The sequence below is a fragment of the Lytechinus pictus genome, chromosome 1 (genome assembly GCF_037042905.1).
Source record: "Lytechinus pictus isolate F3 Inbred chromosome 1, Lp3.0, whole genome shotgun sequence".
In the NCBI taxonomy this organism is placed as follows: Eukaryota; Metazoa; Echinodermata; class Echinoidea; order Temnopleuroida; family Toxopneustidae; genus Lytechinus; species Lytechinus pictus.
In genome coordinates this window covers 14,956,805-14,976,165 of record NC_087245.1, presented here as the reverse complement: position 1 = coordinate 14,976,165, position 19,361 = coordinate 14,956,805, and the positions used below count along the sequence as shown (strand labels likewise).

The 19,361-nt window shown below is 37.6% G+C and overlaps 1 protein-coding gene across 1 annotated transcript; it reads left to right on the top strand.

Annotated features, from left to right (window-relative positions):
• Positions 1 to 1,350: 1,350 nt before the first annotated feature.
• Positions 1,351 to 5,132, top strand: LOC129262381 (uncharacterized). Its single transcript, XM_054900529.2, has one exon. It carries the CDS (start codon positions 1,368 to 1,370, stop codon positions 2,610 to 2,612), a length of 1,245 nt encoding a protein of 414 aa, XP_054756504.2. The 5' UTR covers positions 1,351 to 1,367; the 3' UTR covers positions 2,613 to 5,132.
• The last annotated feature ends 14,229 nt before the right edge of the window (positions 5,133 to 19,361 follow it).

The window sequence follows — 19,361 nt, the reverse complement described above, 5'->3', positions numbered from 1 at the left end:
TTGTTATTTCTTGACCATTTTCTGTAATTGAGGTATCAAATTAAAGAGCAGATATTGAACATTTTAAAAATGTGGTTTTCTTTTTAAAACCCAGATCCGGCCCGCCAAGTGACTTTTTGGTATCCCCTTTTCAAATTGTTTTTGCTCACTCATGCATGAATGAGAAATAATCTAAGTAATTTCAGATGAAAGAGGAGATTCTAAGCTTTAAAATGGTAGGTCATTTGTCTATTGTATTTGCGATTAAGTTATGATAAATCATCGATAAATCTCGGTTTCGTTTTTTGTGGGACGCACTGTATAAGAGGCATATTCTTGGTAAGCATTATGATCCAGCATTCAAAATGACGATATGACTTTCTCAAAACATGCCCTATAATTTCAGAAATGATATGGATATTACTTTCGCGCTGCGACACCTTCCTCGAGAGATATTTTGCAATCTTCACACATTGAACAAAGCCTTGGGGTTCAAACGTTCCATAATTTAGCAAGAATAGAGGGATAGAACGACGTATGGTGACATGTAAAATCAAATAAGAAAATAAAAGAAAAGAATCATTACTATCATGACCGTCATTCAGTGGATTGTAAAAACGACACATTTCTGACGTACTACTTGTGAGCCTCGATGTTGAAATTGAAGACTTTTTCCCTTTAGCATGTTCGGTTGTTTGTTTTGTCTCTTGAAAGTGATCACTGTCTGCAAGGACGCTTTCCTGTAAAATTAGCTAATGGTTGTCAAATTTTCTTGCCAGTAGTCTTATTTTTCATTCACCCAGGGAAATAATTTAATGTTTACTCCCTTCTTGGGGAATATAACTTCCATACTCTTGATTAAGATGCATTGCTGCTACGACAAATGGAAAGCGCCAAATGCTTTGACGGGTGTGAAAAATGATAAATGCATACAGTGATTGTTGTATATAACACAAGTCTTGTTGTCTGACTGAAAAACTCAGCGGAAATAATGAGATCGGTGAAGCTTCCACTTTAAGCTCGATTTTTTTTTCTATATCAATCAGAGGAGTTACACAGTTCAAGAAAGTCTTCTGATTAAGTTTAAGTAAGCTAAGTTTCACTGGTAAATGGTTGATTTTTGTTAAATATCGTTTTTAAACAAGTCATGTTATATATACATTAGTGGGTCGAATAGTAAGTAAATGTTTGGGAAAATTTTATTTTTCTTTAGTTTAGACAAGCAGTTGGTCTAAACTTTAAACATAATTATTTTGGTATTAAAAAACATGCAGATGCAGATATGTGTGGGTGGAAATTGTTGTTGACCGACATTATTGTTGTGTAAGATTAAATTAAATATATTATCCCATTTGTTTATTTTTCAGGTGCCTTGATAAAAATCCAGGATGGCTCAGGGTGGTAACTTGGACACCCACTCATTGCTTAAGGGAACCCCAGGAGATGGGATGGACATGTTGGAAAAGTATGGATCCATCATCAAAGAAAGAATGGAGTCCCTTAGACAAGAGATTCTAGAAGCAGCTGATCAGGACATGCAGCAGATAGAACAGTGCAGGCGAACCCTTCTTCTACAGGTTCAGAGGATGATTGAGGAATTCGACTACAAGCTTAGAGAGGTCGGGATGGGATATGCCTCCAAGAGAGATGACCAATCGCGCGAGAACAATGTCGGCTGCTTCTCCGTCATCGGACGCTATGCATCGGTTGATATGGATGATCCGGTTGCCTACATCGAGGAACATATCACAGCAGTGTTAGATCTCTTAAACGATATCCAATTCAATCGCGAGAACGCGAACTCGAAATTGTCTATAGGACATATAGTACAGCCTAAGATACTTCGACTTATAGCATCTATCAAGTTACCAGAATGCCCTGGCCACGCGAAGCGAAGTCTGACCTCACTACCTGATGGCAGTGTGGTCATTGGACATGAATCCGGAGGCGCTGATATCTTTCGACGCGATTTTGGAATTAAACGGTTGGTCAATGACGTGACTGTGCGAGACATGACAGTCCGTCCTGATGGGACTCTGGTTTTGCTAAGCTTTGACCGTCAAATCCATGTCTACAGCAGGAAAGGGGAAGCCTTACAGATACACAGTCCGCAGGAGACTTGCTTCATGTTCTCTGTGACCGCGGACAAGGACGACATGCTCTTTGTAGGCGATTGCGAGCTGGAGAAGATATTTCTGTTTGATCTCAAGGGTGATGCTAAAAAAGCATTTCGAACCATCCCAACCGGTGCTACCACCCCTTGGCAGCTCTTCGTTCTATCAACAGGCAATCTTTTGGTTGCTGATCCTTGTCCTCCTTACGGACCTGCTATTAAACTCGTGCACCAAAACGGATCCATCCTCTCTGCAATACACCAGGAAGACTGGTCGAGTGCATGGTGTGCAGTCGACCAGAATGACAATATCTACGTCGTATTTTCCAGGAAGGGGGTAGAGAAGTGCGTCTCAATAGATGTGTACTCGTCAGAAGGGAAGTTCTTTGAAAGTTTGACAAGAAATCTGAAGATTCCCAAGTTCCAGTGGCTTTCTGTAGCTGTCCCATGTCCTGGATCGATCGCTATCTGCACAGAGACATACCTGTTTGTTTATACATGGCAGTCGCAATTTCGTTGACTCTGCTATTTCTAATTTCCCTGTTCCTTTATATTGCACTCTCGTTCAGACCACTGAACTTCAAATAAGACAATAATTAGTCTAATGATAAATGCTAAAGTCAGTGTCCTATGAAGTGGACAGAATGAGCTTGAAAACGCTAATACAGCACCAAAGCACTTAAAACTAAACAGTCAGTTGTTTACCAATTCTGTTTGATCAGATTAAGGATCTTGCCAGTCACGTCTTTTCTTGTCTTGTCAACAACATTATTTTAATGATCGGTTGTTCTAACGAATGATGATAAATGAGATATCGTTTTCTCTGTTGGTGATGAATCTTTACTGGGGTTGAGTTTACCCAAAGGTAAAAACTTGTCAAGTAAATAGTGATGTTATTATATTCCATGCAATTATGGTCTTAAGCACTGTCAACACTTCATAGTTTGTGTACGTTTACTTTTGTAAGACACGCTGGTTTGTAAAAGTCATGATAGTGAATACCCAAAGAGGCATTAGATGTTGCTATACATGCGAGGGAACAGCACTTACAAAAGTGCATGATAGCTTTTGATGCTGGGGGTGCGGGTTGATTGATATGTTTAGTGACGTGATGTCTACTCGATGTTGAAGCTCCATTCATCTGCTCCGTGCTGTGAATTTCTTCAATAGAGTACTGGGACGAAAATCTAACTCTCTTCCCCATCCTAGCCCTCGTTCCCCCTCCCTCTCTCTTAATCAGCTCTCTCTTCCTCACTCTCCTTTCCCCCGTTCCTTGCTTTTAGCGGTTAATGATATTTTTATCTAAACATGATGGGTTACCTATTTAATTGAGGGTTAAACAAGTTTACACAGCGGATCCCTGAAATCAAATACCATACTGTAACCGTGGATGCCTGGACGTGTTAAGGATATTTCGTTATTTCATGTAAACCTTGAAAGGAATGATACTTAATTTTCATAAAAAGAAAATTTGTGAGTCAACAGCAAGTATTGTGTTTAGAATAATCCAGAAACTATTCTTTAAATATACCATTCAATGCGGTTGATGATGAAAGGATGCATCTCACTACGAACAGTCTTATAAACCTCCAGCCCCTCCCCATGCACATTCCCTCTAGTCTGCAGGCACAGACCCTGAATGAAACTTTGATCAACGAGTGTGTCTCAACGTAAAGACTAGCACATACAAAACTTGCCTGAGCGAGTGGGCCTTCAGTACACAAGGCATGGGTAGGCTGCAACTCAGACCCTTAACTCGAGCATGGTGAAGGGTTCGCACAGCAGACTACATTCCCTTCGAAACATCACCTCTTTATCCTTCGCGCGCACTGAACTGAGGAATACTTCATAGTACATTCACCTGGTGCAGTGGGACGTAGGCATCCCGCGTGAGAGAAGCCTGAAACCACCACATGTGAATAATTTAAAATCTCACAACCATGTTCAAAGAATACTTCCACGTATCACCAATATCCATAAAGATAATAGAGTTTTGGTTATTATGATTATACTGTGTTACAGAGTTAAGTTTAAAGAAACATAATAAAGAATCTTAAAGGGTTGAATGATATGAAAAATGTATATTCAGGGGAAAGATGGTATAAAGGTGTCCGGTAGAGTAAAATACGCCATTTCTACTCGCATAAACTAAGGATAAACATTGTGAACAACTGGCGTTATTGTGGTGTAAAGAATGTATTATCTAGTCCAAAAAAGTTGAAATTCTATCGTTAAACCCTTGAATGTTATTATAATATTATTTTTTTATTATTGAAAACTTCATTTTCATACGTAGATAGGCATAATTGTATTACTTATTATGTACACTGTTAATCGTTTTTATCGTGTTTATACAATTTTGAATTTTTCTTTCTTTTGAGCACGCGGATGATTGGAGCACGTCTTAGATAAAGAAAAAAAAATGAATGTCAAATATTCTGTTTAGATTCATTTCTATATCATGTTTCTGTTATACAGCTTTACCCTACTTACCGCTTACTGGATCGGTATAGCATAATAATCACGAATCTAATTGGTTTATACTATGAATTCGATAAAAATTGTTTCTTATTTATTGTTTGTGAATAAATCAAAGAGAGAAAAAAATGATTAGATTTGTACATATTTCTATGTCTTCCTGAAACCAAGATTAATCCACTGAAATTTAGTTTGGTTTGGTTTGGCTTTATTCTCGAATAAGCAAAATACATTGCATGATCAAGTGATTACTTGTAACAATATCTAAACAAAGCCATGAAAAGAATACAAAATATAGAGCTCGAACACATATCGTCAGGATAACCCGTTTTAGATTGGCTATATCCAATCTGTTCTTTCCCGGGGCCCCTTGGAAATAATCAACAGATACTGAAGACACCTGAGATCATATGCTGATCTGGATTATAATCCGCATGTTAGCTTACGCAGTCATTTTGAAAGGGGGGTGTTCAAGCTGAATGAAATGTTGACAACCCCCCTCCCCCCAAAAAAAGTTCTTCATCATCAATTTTACGTCGTTTTGTACCTCAAACAAAATTTGACAAGCAAAAAATGAAGAAAAAAAATTAAATAAAAAGGTCTTCACAAAATTTTAGGGGGGGGGGGTTGGGATATCAAAAAAAATTAAAGGGGTTGAACCCAACTCCTGTAACCATCCCCCTGCGTACGCTACTTGTGTTTTGGGAAGGGGGGTGTGACCATTGTGAGATTGTTATACAGGGGCCGCGGGGGGGGGGGCTTCAGCCCCCACTTTTTTCCAAAACCATGTACAAAAACGTAAAAATTACCATAGTTATGATTGTGATTTTTTGCATGGTCAGCCCCCCCCCCCCCACTTTTGGCTCAGCCCCCCACTTTGAAAACCGTTCCGCGGCTCCTGTTATATGCGGCATGATTATTTGCGAGAGCATGTCTGAAGAGAAACTCATCTTTCAAGAAAACTTTCGAGTTCATTTAGCTTGGAAGTTGTTTGGAGATATCTACACGCTTGGCAGGTTTTATATAACAAACTAGAATGTGTTGCAGCCTTGCATCATTCATCTTTAATTTCTTGCTTGTTCGACCCTTCCACGTTGTTCTCTGCGCACTGATGACATTGGAAGTGAAAATCAATCCGTTGCATTGCATGGTACTGCCGAAGGCGTCCAATGATGTTATTGGGACAGCATAAACATGTGAAAGAAAATATCATCTTTTCAGAAAACTTTCAAAGTCATTTAGCCCGTAGGATGTATATCATATCATTTTTCTGGATTGTTTTCGGAGTGTGGTGTTTCATGAAAATACATGAGACGATGTCCTCAAGCGGTCATTCATTCGCTTGTCAAGGTCAGGGCCGAGAAAACAAAATGCACTTTCTGTATACTGGTTAAGCGCGCTCAACTTGAAATGGACATACAGTTGGATTGGGATTGATGCATTTGTTGATATGATTCAGAAAAAAGAGCAAAATTACTTAAGGTTTCTTTGGAAGACAGCACGAGAAAGATTGATATTAATCAACCAACCTCAAAAGTCTTCTTCTCTGGTTATTTGGTCATGATTGGGTAGGACTACATCGCAGAGTCATAATAGTTTGCAGCCTTCAAATATCCATGAGTGCGCTCAAGGTTTGGAAATTGAAGTGTGTGTTGCAATTAAAGTATACACAAATGTAAAAAAAACCAACAATATCAACAAAAAGAACGAAATATCCCTCCGACTTCATTAACATTTTTTTTTAATGATCAGGGAGTGTTTCAAAAAGAGCAAGAGTTAAGGACGTTTTATCCGACAGATCTGACAACTTGACGGACCAAAATGTTGGAACGCTCTCCAGGTGGGTGTAAGCTGTTCGTAAGTTAAGAGCGACTTTAAGAACGACTGGTGAACATTTCTTACGCGCTCAGTTATCACCAATAAACATATAATTTACCACAAGAAAGTATCACCTGTCGTTCTTATAGTCGCTCTTAACTTACGCTCAGTTTTATGAAACGGCACCCAGATCATGAGCACGATGAAGCGTATATCGTACTATGTATACGTAACTACTAATTTATGTGCGATTTAATTTTACTTAACCCGCGGTGATACACATAGTGTTCGAACTTAAAACGGCCCCTAAATTCCAAGATCAAGTTTGCATAAAATATACCATGCGCTTTGTCACTTTTATACAACTGTAAAATACACCTAACTCATTGTTAAACACCCCCCCCCCGATACACTGTTAAAAAAATATTGGGTAAAATTTTAACCAGCCCGATGGTAGTTTTATTTCCAACCAACTTGTATTACCCAATGCGGGAAGCATATTGACCAGTATTAGTATGATTAGGGTTAAAAAAATAAGCAGCAAGCACTTTAGAATTGGCAAAGTTTTCATCCCACTGGATGAATAAAAATGTCCAAAAGAAATGCCCAATGTTGGTTGGACGCAAGTACCCTCATGGAGCATTTTACCCAATATTTTTAGAGAGTATTTTAATATAAATATTTATTTGATTCTATCCCCCCCCCTCTCTCTCTCTCTCTCTATCTTTCTTCCCTCTTCAGCATAATCCATCAGAAAAATATCATTTGGAATGATATCCAACGTCTGCTTTGTATTTTTTAAAGGCTTGGTGATTGGGGAAAAATACCCTACCCGATATTCCATGAAAAGAAAAATCCCAAATTTATATAACAGATTGCATTTAAATCAAAATGAGATACAAAATACTTTTAAAATACGCTTGGATATCTGATGTTCTGAATAATAACTTCATCAGCTTGTTGAAATTATTGCCTGTTGAAATTATTGCTTCTTTGAATACGTTTCGAAGACATAAAAGATGATTTACTTTCATTGAGCAAAATTTCATCACACTTCTATAAGTCAACAATGTTCACAATTCGAGTATACTGGTGATTTCAATTTTGGTTTTTATCATCATTACATGAAATTGGCTCATTCCGATAGGTATAGCTACATCTACTCGAGATCATTGAAAGCTTCTTGCATGAGTTCTCTTTTGTCAGCGCCAGAGACTTTTTAAAGAGCTGAGGCATAACACTAAAAAAATTAATTGATTTACCATTTAAACAAACACGACTTTTCTCCCAGATCACTTTTTGTTGTGTTTTTCGCCTTATATGCACTGGCAAATAGATCGGAGCTTGGAGACACTCACCACCCAAAACGAGTTGCACGACCAAAAAAGAAAAGCAAAAGAAAGTGGTGATTTTGATCATTAGGTCAGAATCAATCACAAAATTTCATTTTTACTCTAAAAAGAAAAAAAATTGCTCATGACTTTTCATAAATTTTCCTCCCCATACACCATGTTGTATTGCTTGAATTTTTCGCTCATTACTCCACTTAATTTATGTTCCCATTTTGATATTGGGGTGGGGGGATAAGAAGGGTAAGGTGCACCCGTTCCACCTGCACCCCCATATAGCTGTAGCATCGTCAATTGTTACTAATGATGTAACTTGAGTTGACATCTTAAATGGGAAGTTAACTCTGACAATAAGATTGTTGCAATAAAAGTAGAAAAATTATTCAAACATAAAATTATTAGTGAAGGTGTGATGAAAATCAGTTAAAGAAAAAATGAATGTTACTATTTATCGTTTTGACCGACAGAGAAAGGCAATGGCAAGCATAGTGAATCAACAAAAATTAAGAGATTTCTACTAATGCCTACAATACTTAAGATCACATTTACCCATGCTAACAATACGCAAAATCATACATTTTCCCGAGATTGTTCTGTAGAACCTGGTTTACCATACATGTAGGCCAATAGTAGAATCTGAAAAAGTAACTCTGTCTTACGAAACTACTCGAGAATGCTCTAGGTCTTGAAACCTTCAAAACCTTAATTTGATTTAGGCCTATTGAGAGAAGAGAGAATAACATAACAAAATATCAAAATTGTCAAAAAAAAATAGAAGCATTTACGTGATATCCATCTGTCCATGTCCTTGGATATAGGTTCATAATGCTTTCCGGTTACATGTGTCCTTTTGAAAGGTAATGAAGACGGCAGCTATCGTATAGTGACACTCATGTTTACGGTATACACGTGTGAGGGGAGAGGTTCTTTAGTTCATCAAATATACAGAGAAAGACTGCTAGAGCAAGGGGAAAAACTAGAAAAATATTCAAATTATGAAATAATCACACGTAACATAATATATCTTCACCTCAATTACTTCCCATGTTACGCTATCGTTGGCGTATGGGCGTTGAAGGATGGAGTCGACAAGACGGGACAGATGAGGGTACACTGTAAGAAAATTTATTCTTAAAATAAAAGAAGTTCTTGCAGCAGAGTCTTGAGAACACCTGTAATCTTACATTATATCATGTAAAATTACAGGAAATTGGTATTTGGTGTATGGAACCTTACAAATTTCCTTGAATAAAACACCAATTTCCCCTTTTTAAACAGACCTGTTCTGTTGAATTGTAGAAAATTCCTGTTTTATGAATTTACAGAATTATTCTGTTATTGCTTTCTGCAAAATCTTCTTCCCCCTGTAAAATCAGGTTTTTTTTAACAGTGTATGTTGCACCACAAATTGTCGCCCCTGCACCAGTGGCGTACCTAGGATTTTCCACAGGGGGGGGGGGGCAAAACCGTCCGCCAAAAAATTTGACAAGCAAAAAAAAAAAAAAAAAAAAAAAAAAAAAAAAGGTCTTCAAGCTCGTCAGGGGAGGCAATAAAGGTCTTCAAGCTCGTCAAGGGGGGGGGGGGGCAAAAAGGTCTTTCAAGCTCGTCAGGGGGGCAGGGATACGTCCTTTGCTAGGTAACTTTATACACGCTGGTAAAACGTGAAAAAGTGCATGTGGCGTGATTGTTATCTTTTACTCCTTATACTGGTTACCCGATACATAGGAAAGTGTTTGCTGATCAAAAGGTGATCAAAGAAAAAAAAATCTAGATGAGTTTCTCTTTATTTTTCTCCATGTACACCCCCCCCCTCCCCCGTTGATCATGTAATACTATCGTTTCTGAACTCATGACGTTTGCAATGATGGAAGATCCATTATATGATTTTTGAGGCATGGACGATCGACAGCAAGTATCCGAACGATTTATATTCTTGTTTTTAGTTATAATATAGGATTGAAATTCACTCTTTTTGTAAGATTTGTTGTATCATTTTATTACGTTTTGTTTTTATTTTGCCTTTTGTCACCACAGACCATCCATCTGTTTTCTGATATTCCCTACAGAATTCAAAACTTCAGCTCATCTGACATTCAGAATGTATAAAAGCCGTCTGCTTTGACATTGTTAAAGTGCACTTTTGAAAGACGTGTATATTTTTACGGAAACATCGTCATCTGTTAAATATTGATCTCTTGTATTATAGACATCCATTTACATCTATCTATTCTTATTTGCATAATTTCAGTATCTTTTACACGACCTAACACTTTAAAATCTACCATCTCATCTCTTTGTTGTTTAGATTCGCTCTATGGACCCAAGGATTAAGATCATTCCATCTGTCAATTAACTCCGAAATTGAGTCAAATGGACTGACGCCATGGAATAGGGCTATGGTAAAACAATTTGGCGTCTACTCAGCACCTAATACGTCTGTATTGCCGGAGATAAATACGTTTAAATATCCATTGCTCACGACGATTAATCAATTTCAATAGCTCTTTTACCAAATTTCAACGTCCCTGAAACATCCTACCGCATCAATAATGATCGGTTGCATTCTTTGTGATCATGTACTTGCAAAAGTATTTCATCATAAGTATATACTATGGTAACCTGAGTAAACATTTAAAAAGGAAAACGCAGGCATGTCTCTATGTCAATTGTCAGATTAAAAGTAACAAAGTCCAGTGTGACATGTTGATGTTTGGAAGGACGGTTTTGTTAGAATTCAATATAAGGAACTAAAGATAATGATTGTGGGATGGATGAAGACAACAGAAGCTATAGACGTTAACATGGTTAAAGCTGGCAAACTTTGAAACATGATTCGACTCACGTTTAAATAAGTTTAACAGGTATTCCAACGCGAAAACATTACACCCACAACTTCTCACATCCATCATGTCCACTGAAATAATTATATCATAGATGGAGGCTTGTGGCACGAATTGACCAAAGAAAAGTTTCATGACCAAGAAAAAAAAAGAAGAGAAAATGAAGAAAATGAAAGTGAAAGGAAATGTGATATTCCTTTTTTTAAATTCCATTTTCTTCCCTCGCTGGCGTTTTGTTTTATGCATGTCCCACATGCCATGTTGCGTCACTCACAATATGTAAACACAATATAAATGGATACCATTTTATGCAGGCCTGCCATTTTAGGGTAGTATAGATTTCTCCTCGGCCCGTAATTAGGTTGGTGTGGTAGATTTTTTGTGTGTAAAATATTGCAAATACAACTTCAAGGGTCATTAATTGAGTATTATTTTTTTCATGGAACATAGAGAGGGTTATTTTTTTAAGTCCCACGAGAGAGCAGCAGTTGGTCGAAGTTTGATTTTGGGGGGACTTGATAAGCGGCCAAAGAAAAGGTAAAAAATACAGAGTGGTATATGGCCTTTGGTGGTATGAAAAGAAATTACATATTTGTATTAGGCGGGCTCCTAATCCTTTAGATGTATTTCTAGACGACACAACTATTTCTAAGCTAATTACTTTTCTTATTTGTGTATAATCCCTAGTCTAGACTTCCTTGAAAATGTGAACGAATCATTATTGACTGAAATGTTTTTTAAATAGAGACAAGTTTAAAATTTACAAGAATCGTCAGTTCTGCGTATGGAGTAAATTTAGTAAAACTTGTATAATAAAAAATGAAATGCGGCAAAATTTATCGGGACTTATAGTTTTGGATCCGGTGTACGTTTTCAGAAATAAATTGCGCGCGAGCGAAAGACGCGAGCTCTAAAATTACCACATTTCAAATCAAGTAGCAAATTCTGGCATAGAATTTGTTAGAAAGTTGAATAGGCCTCACGGTCAAGGAAACCCCGTAAATATTATCATCTTATCATGTTGGAAATAGAATTCAGTAATTTTTTGGACGTTCGGTCCTCTTCCCTCATCGGTTTCCGCCACTGCCTGTGATCAACACAGTGCTGGATTATTCCACTATAACAGAAGTCTCGATTTCACCATGACCTTCCATTATTATACCATTACCATCACCACTCTTTTTGGTATAGGCCTATTCATTAATCACTTTGATAGAGCTATATTAGTAGTTATGGGTGAGACCTCATACCAACTTGACCTTTGACCCGGTCAGCCATGACCTTTGACCACATGACCTTTAACCCGGTCATGACCTTTGACCACATGACCTTTAGTCCGGTCAGCCTTTGACCACATGACCTTTAGTCCGGTCACCCACGCCCTTTGACCACATGACCAATACCCCGTTCAGCCTTTGACCACACGACCCGACGGCCCTAACCCAGACTTCCGGTCAGCCATGATGTCACCATGAAATGGTATTACGACACAGTTATGCAACCACCATGATGTCATCCAAGGGCATTACCCTTATTGCACCATCGATATTGCACCACCGTGGCGTCATCGCCACGTATTGGTGATTTTCGGTCGACCTTATCACACGATGCAGCGACGTTGCACGGGTATTTTTAGCATACGATACGATGCACAAAAAGACATCTATACAGTTTCTTATCCGCATACCAGCGGATATGTCAAGCGCCTCGCATGACGTCACCAGCTATACGCAAGCACCGTGATGTCATCCAAGAGAATTACCCTTTACCCGGTATTGCACCACCGTGGTGCAATCGTCATCGCCACGTATAGGATACGATGCACATAAAAACGACGTATGATTTCTATACAGTTTCTTATTTAAAAAGTTCTTTCTCCGCCTACCAGCAGATATGTCAAGTGCCTCGCGGTTCACGATCCCGTTCACGATCGATCACCCCATCCGTAAAAATCTGTACGAATCCGTAAAAATCCGTACGAATCCGTAAAAATCTGTACGAAACCGTAAGAATCCGTAAAAATCCGTAAAAATCCGTACGAATCCGTAAAAATCCGTACGAATCCGTAAAAATCCGTAAGAATCCGTAAAAATCTGTACGAATCCGTAAAAATCCGTAAGAATCCGTAGAATCCGTAAAAATATGTGAGTAATCGAAGTACATTCGCGCGCGTTTCATGATTACGTATTATTACAAGGTTGAACGTTAATTTTCTTCATTTCCCAGCAAATAATCATTGAGTCAACATGAATACGTTGGATATGTCCAAACGCTACGCTTGTTCACGATGCGATAAAACCTTTAGTAGGAAGTATGATATGCAGAGGCATGAACAAAATGAGCATGATACTGGAGAAGAAACGAGTGAAGATGAAGACTCCGACCCACCCTCTCAAATGCAAAGAGTTGAAGAATCCAACGATGATTCCGAAAGGAGCGTATCAGAAAGCGATGGACACGATTCGTCAATGACAGCAAACATGGAAGAAACTGAAGACAACCTTGCTTATCGAGGATGGTTAGAGCAAGCCATGACAGCCACCAAGGACTTGAGAGACGAAAAATATCAGAAATACATCTCAGAAGGAATGGAAGAAGAAGACGCTAAAGCAAAGGCTCACGTGAAACTACTCTAGGCAGTCAAACGCATCTTTTTCGATCTTTACTCTCAGTTTTTGCAGCAGAACGTGTACCTCGAAGACGCTGACATCAATCATGAAATCGTGTCCGATCTCATGGAAAGATTAGAGAATGGCATGGAATTCCGGAAAGCCGTACAGAGAGTGTTAGCCAGGCATGGTTCACAATTCGATGGTTTATTCCAGTATCAAGGTGACGATGACGATAATGATGATGGTGGAGAAGAAACGGAGGGTGAAGATGGAGCCTACAACCAATAAGGCACACACATCAGCTTGTCAAATAATAATAATCCAAGAAAACGCCGTCAACATAAATGACAGATTGAACTTCATTGTGTTCATAGCCGATATTTTCTGAATGCCATCCATATACATATGTTACAATCCATTAAGTTAAGCGAAAATATGGAAAAACGAGAACTTCACTGTAATATCAACAATGAACAGTTAACAATTAGTTTGTTATTACAACATAATTTGAGAACATAACTTACATTATTTTACCTTTGTATCAAAATCTGCTGTTTATACAATATCTGAACCTATCTACATTGAAATGGAATAGAATAAATGATGATAGTAATAAAGAATCATCCTTGACTATATAGTGTTTCATGTTATCACCATCTGTACTGCGGATGAATGAAGTTGATTTAAAGGTGTCATCTACCGGTTTCAATATAGTATACTTTTTGCGAGTCAGAGAGCCGGGCAGGTCATGTGAGTTAAATGAAAAGTATGAACAAAACAGTATGAAAAAGTCAGAGAGTTTTGATGGGGAAAAGTCTGGAATGAGTAGAGCCTAGAGATATCACTATTATCATGATTATAATCACATGTTGGATTACCAATAATTGTTGTAATAATTAAGAGGCAGAGAGAGTCGGCTCTCACCTTGAATATGATCTCCCTAGTTCAATGACGAGCGTTGGGCGTGTATGGGGTGATCGATCGTGAACCGCGAGGCACTTGACATATCTGCTGGTAGGCGGAGAAAGAACTTTTTAAATAAGAAACTGTATAGAAATCATACGTCGTTTTTATGTGCATCGTATCCTATACGTGGCGATGACGATTGCACCACGGTGGTGCAATACCGGGTAAAGGGTAATTCTCTTGGATGACATCACGGTGCTTGCGTAGCTGGTGACGTCATGCGAGGCGCTTGACATATCCGCTGGTAGGCGGAGAATGATCACTTTTTAAATAAGAAACTGTATAGATGTCTTTTTGTGCATCGTATCGTATGCTAAAAATACCCGTGCAACGTCGCTGCATCGTGTGATAAGGTCGACCGAAAATCACCAATACGTGGCGATGACGCCACGGTGGTGCAATATCGATGGTGCAATAAGGGTAATGCCCTGGGATGACATCATGGTGGTTGCATAACTGTGTCGTAATACCATTTCATGGTGACATCATGGCTGACCGGAAGTCTGGGTTAGGGCCGTCGGGTCGTGTGGTCAAAGGCTGAACGGGGTATTGGTCATGTGGTCAAAGGGCGTGGGTGACCGGACTAAAGGTCATGTGGTCAAAGGCTGACCGGACTAAAGGTCATGTGGTCAAAGGTCATGACCGGGTTAAAGGTCATGTGGTCTAAGGTCATGGGTCAAAGGTCATGGCTGACCGGGTCAAAGGTCAAGTTGGTATGAGGTCTCACCCATAACTACTTATATTAATATGAGTAGGCCTGTATTAACTGCTATCAAATAATGCAAACTACCCCTCTTAAAAGTTGAAAACTGCCGGGTACAGCATGTTGCAAATGAGTGAAATTGGCAATAACATGAAATATACCTTGTTTATTTATCAAGTGCGCCGTATCCATGATAATGCTAATTTTCATAAAATAAAATGATGCTAATGAAAATAACACATTTTAATCGTAAGGTCCCCACACGAGAGATTAGAAATTTATTTATAAAGGGTGATGCGTAATAGGTTCAAAGTGATCATTGTCATCACAAACTACACACTGCAGCGGCTGCCCAAGACTATTATACCACACGCCAGGGGCGATAAAGGAAATAAAATGTTCTAGACGAAAAATTACATAATTCTTACTTTAAAAATGATATGCAAAACAGACAATTATCGTAGGCCCATTTCTCCTTTAAATATGACCAGCGAAAGGGGGGGGGGGGTCCCCTTCCAATGTTTATCATCGCCATCGCCAGATGTGGAGGGGTGAGGTCTTCTCTATATACATTGGCGGATTAAATAGAGCCGCCCTTATACTGCATGAATACGCTTTATATGGTAGTCATTTGACTAGAAGTTGTAACTACGGGCTTACAAATTTCAGTCGAAACTTCTCCTTTTCATGTTATCGGTAATATCATCAACTTCAGTTCATTTTCATTTAAAACAAAAAACGCAGGACCTATAATTCTCGCTGTGTCAGCGGGTATTCCGGGTAATCATAATTTTGATTAAATGAAACTCCTATAGAGCCTTGGGAATGTTGTCATTATGTGAATGTGGTCGGAAAGAATAGCCTATATCTTTGTGGAATACAATCATCAACATTTTCGATAAGAAGTTTGACGCGGAGATTGGCCTAAAATCGATTCACCTCTCATTGCTATGTGGAAAGTAAAACATCTCAACCATTCTTTCTAAGAAATTATTGAAATATAAGCCTTCATTTACATTATACTCACTTCATTGTTTTATTTGACAGAACATCAGATTCATTTTGATGTAGTACTGGTGCACTTTACATCCAATGAATCTTTAAGTTACTAGTACGTGTTTAGAAACTGCTCTTCGATCCTACAACATACGTTCATTTTTCTTTTATAACTGAAATGCATAATTATATTGCTAAGACGTCTGCGTGCTGTCTCAGCAGGTAATAACTTTGATTAAATGAGACCCTCGGGATTGAAGTCATTATGATCACACCATGCATTCATCTTACAGTGCTGTGGGGGTATTATCATAATCCTTATCTAAAGGGATTTCATTACTTTGGAAAATATGATCTACAGTCTTATGTGCTATCTGGGAATGTAATGTGATGTTTAAGATGCCATGAAAATTCATTTATCTTTAAAACATATGATCATGCGCTTCGTAAAAAGTATAAACATAAATTAAATGGAAATGTCAATCGGTTTTCTCCTAGCGTAAACTGTGGATGGAAATGTGTTCCGGTACTTTTTTTAATGATTTGACAACATATTATGGAGTATCTTTAAAAAAGTTATAGATTGTACATTTGTGTAATTTTTATTATACATGTATATTGTTACTGTAAACATCATGCTAATGAATAGACACTAATAGTCTTATCAGTGAAACCGACCCCAGACCGATCAAAGCCATTCAGTACTTTATTTGAAATGGACTTGGTTTGGAGTCGGTTTCGTCGGTGTGACAGTATCATGGAACCTACTAAATAAAGACATTACAGGGCCTCATTTTATTATTTTGTGTGGTGTTAGTTGTATCAATCCTGTCATATTCTAATCTATACGACTTTGTAAATATACGGAAATCAAATCCCTGTTATAGATGACAATTAATACTAATTAAGTTTTATTTTCATTATTATGAAAAAGAACTTTTAAAAAAGTTGCTAAAAAGACTATAATCAATAATGCAAATTTTTCTAACGGCACATTGCATCATATAACAAGTTAAAATAATTGACATTATCTGAAATAAACGTGGTATATAATTTTCAGGTAAAAAACATAAAAAACAGGAGATCGACGTTGTTGTAGGCACTTTTTGTAATCGTGAATGATGCGGATATGTCACTAACGAAACAAGCCCTATATACGAACGTAAGGGGCTAGAGAATTAGTTAATGAATTGATTGATAAATGGATGGAAAGATAATATGAATTAGTTCATTAATAAATTAATGGATGAGCGGATGGATAAATTGATAAATCATATAGAATCAGGAAAGAAGGACACTATTTTGGGTTAAAATGAAGAGGCAAACGATCGAGCAGAAATGCATCTATATTATAGTCTCGGAAGCGGAATGTGAGACGGTGGAAATCATTATCATCATCATCATCATTATTGGGACGGTCGTGTTAATGATGGTGGTGATGGTGAATAATTATCTTTATTATCAATAATGTTATATGCTATCATCATCATCATCATCATCATCATTATTACATGAAAAACAATTCTACCAGCCAAAGTTCGTGAAAGTTTAAACGAAGGACAGAGCGACTGTTTTGTGTTTATCCATTATAATTTAAATTAGAATGCAATAAGCACTCTTTCCTTCATGTCCTTGGCTCCTTGTCGTTATTCACACACGAAATCTTCAAAGACATTCACCCCAAGTTTATCCTGTATTGTTTTATTACACGTTGGCCATTCAACTATGCCGGATTAATGCCATTTCTGTATCCCATCATATCTTCATGTTTTCTTTCTTACTTGAATAAACGATTTCATGTTTTTAATAATTGGCCATAAAATTGATGCTCATCGGTTAACAACATAATTTATATTCCGGCTTCTAACTATCAATCAGGCCCAAGGGATTTGTAGGAGAGGGTGATAGATGTGGACTGATAGAAAATATGAGATAAAGCACTTGTACTTAGTAAACATCATTATGCTCAACTGAATTTAAAATCATTAAAATGGACTATGGACAACTTAACGATGGGGACGGGAGGCCGAGTATTTTCAGGGGAGGGCATGAAAGGGAGGTCACTCTTGTGGTATACAGACATTTTATAGGATCTTTATCTTAACTTTACAACTCTCCCATATCATATATCCTATTGAAAGTTGATAAAAATGGAATGAACCCCATCAGCCATGGCTAGAGAGGATGTGTCCCCCGACTAGATCATATTATTCGGGGTTCGGTATATAACCGTCCGTTTATCTACATTTGCCACTCTCGACCATGGATGGTATTGAAATAAAAGCCATTTGTAAGTTACGCACGACTTTACACGACTTTGTGCCGAGTCAGCTACATAGGGATTTATCATTTTTAAGTCGTGCGTAAAATGACAAGTCATTCTCAACTTCCGAACAGCTTTATGAAACGGTCCCCAACTGACGTAAATTGGTAACAGACTGTACAGACAGGTATTCATATTAAAGGAAGAAATTATAAATACTTGTATAAAGCGCTATTTAAGTGTTGTATATTGTATATTGAAGTTTTCTTCAGTATCCCCCCCCCCCAATATTCAGGCACCCACATCCATGCATATATCTGACAGACGAGCGAATGAATTGTCTTTCTTCCAATGCAGGAAATTTAATGCAATTTATTCGCCATATATTCACAATTCATATGCACCTCCCGAGTTCGCCGTCGGCAATCTGAGTTGATTTTCAAAGAGCTTTGTTCATCTCCTGTTATTATGCACAGCAGGTTGCCATGGAAACTGTTGATTATTCTTCGTGAGATATCAAGTTAAGCCTCGTAATGACTGACGATATGCTTGATTGAGAAGTGCGTTTATCTTTTTTCCGAAAACGACGAAGGGATGGAAAATGAGAGATGGGAAAATGAGGCACGTTTGTGCCCAACCATTTCTTCCATTTTGCTATATGAATAAAACATTGCAGTAACATGTTAACCCAACCGGGTCCAACATTTTGTGCCATACCCTGGAGAATCATAGTGCGCTCGGTCATACACAATAATGTTTTTGGATTTAGTATAATAATAATATTAAAATAATAAAACTTGTCTACCACTACTACTACTACTACTACCATGACTACTACTACTACTACTTCTACTAATACTACTACTAATAATAATAATGGTAATAATAATATTAATAACAATAATAATAATAATGATGATAATAATAATAATGATACTGATAACAATAATAATAATAATAATGATAATAATAATGATAATAATAGTAATAATATTAATAATAATAATGATAATAATTCCTCATGACAGTAGGTAGCAACTGCAGCTATATATATGATCTACTAACGGGTCCTGTCTTTACATTCGGTGAATCCAAGTATCCTTCTTCTGTATGTCCACGTCAAACACATCAAAGCAAAATTCTCTTTACCCTCTTTCCTGTGATATCATTGTAAGCATATAATGTTGAGCATGAACTTCAATTACTACTAAATAATTAAAAACATGACGTTACTTCTTGCTTTA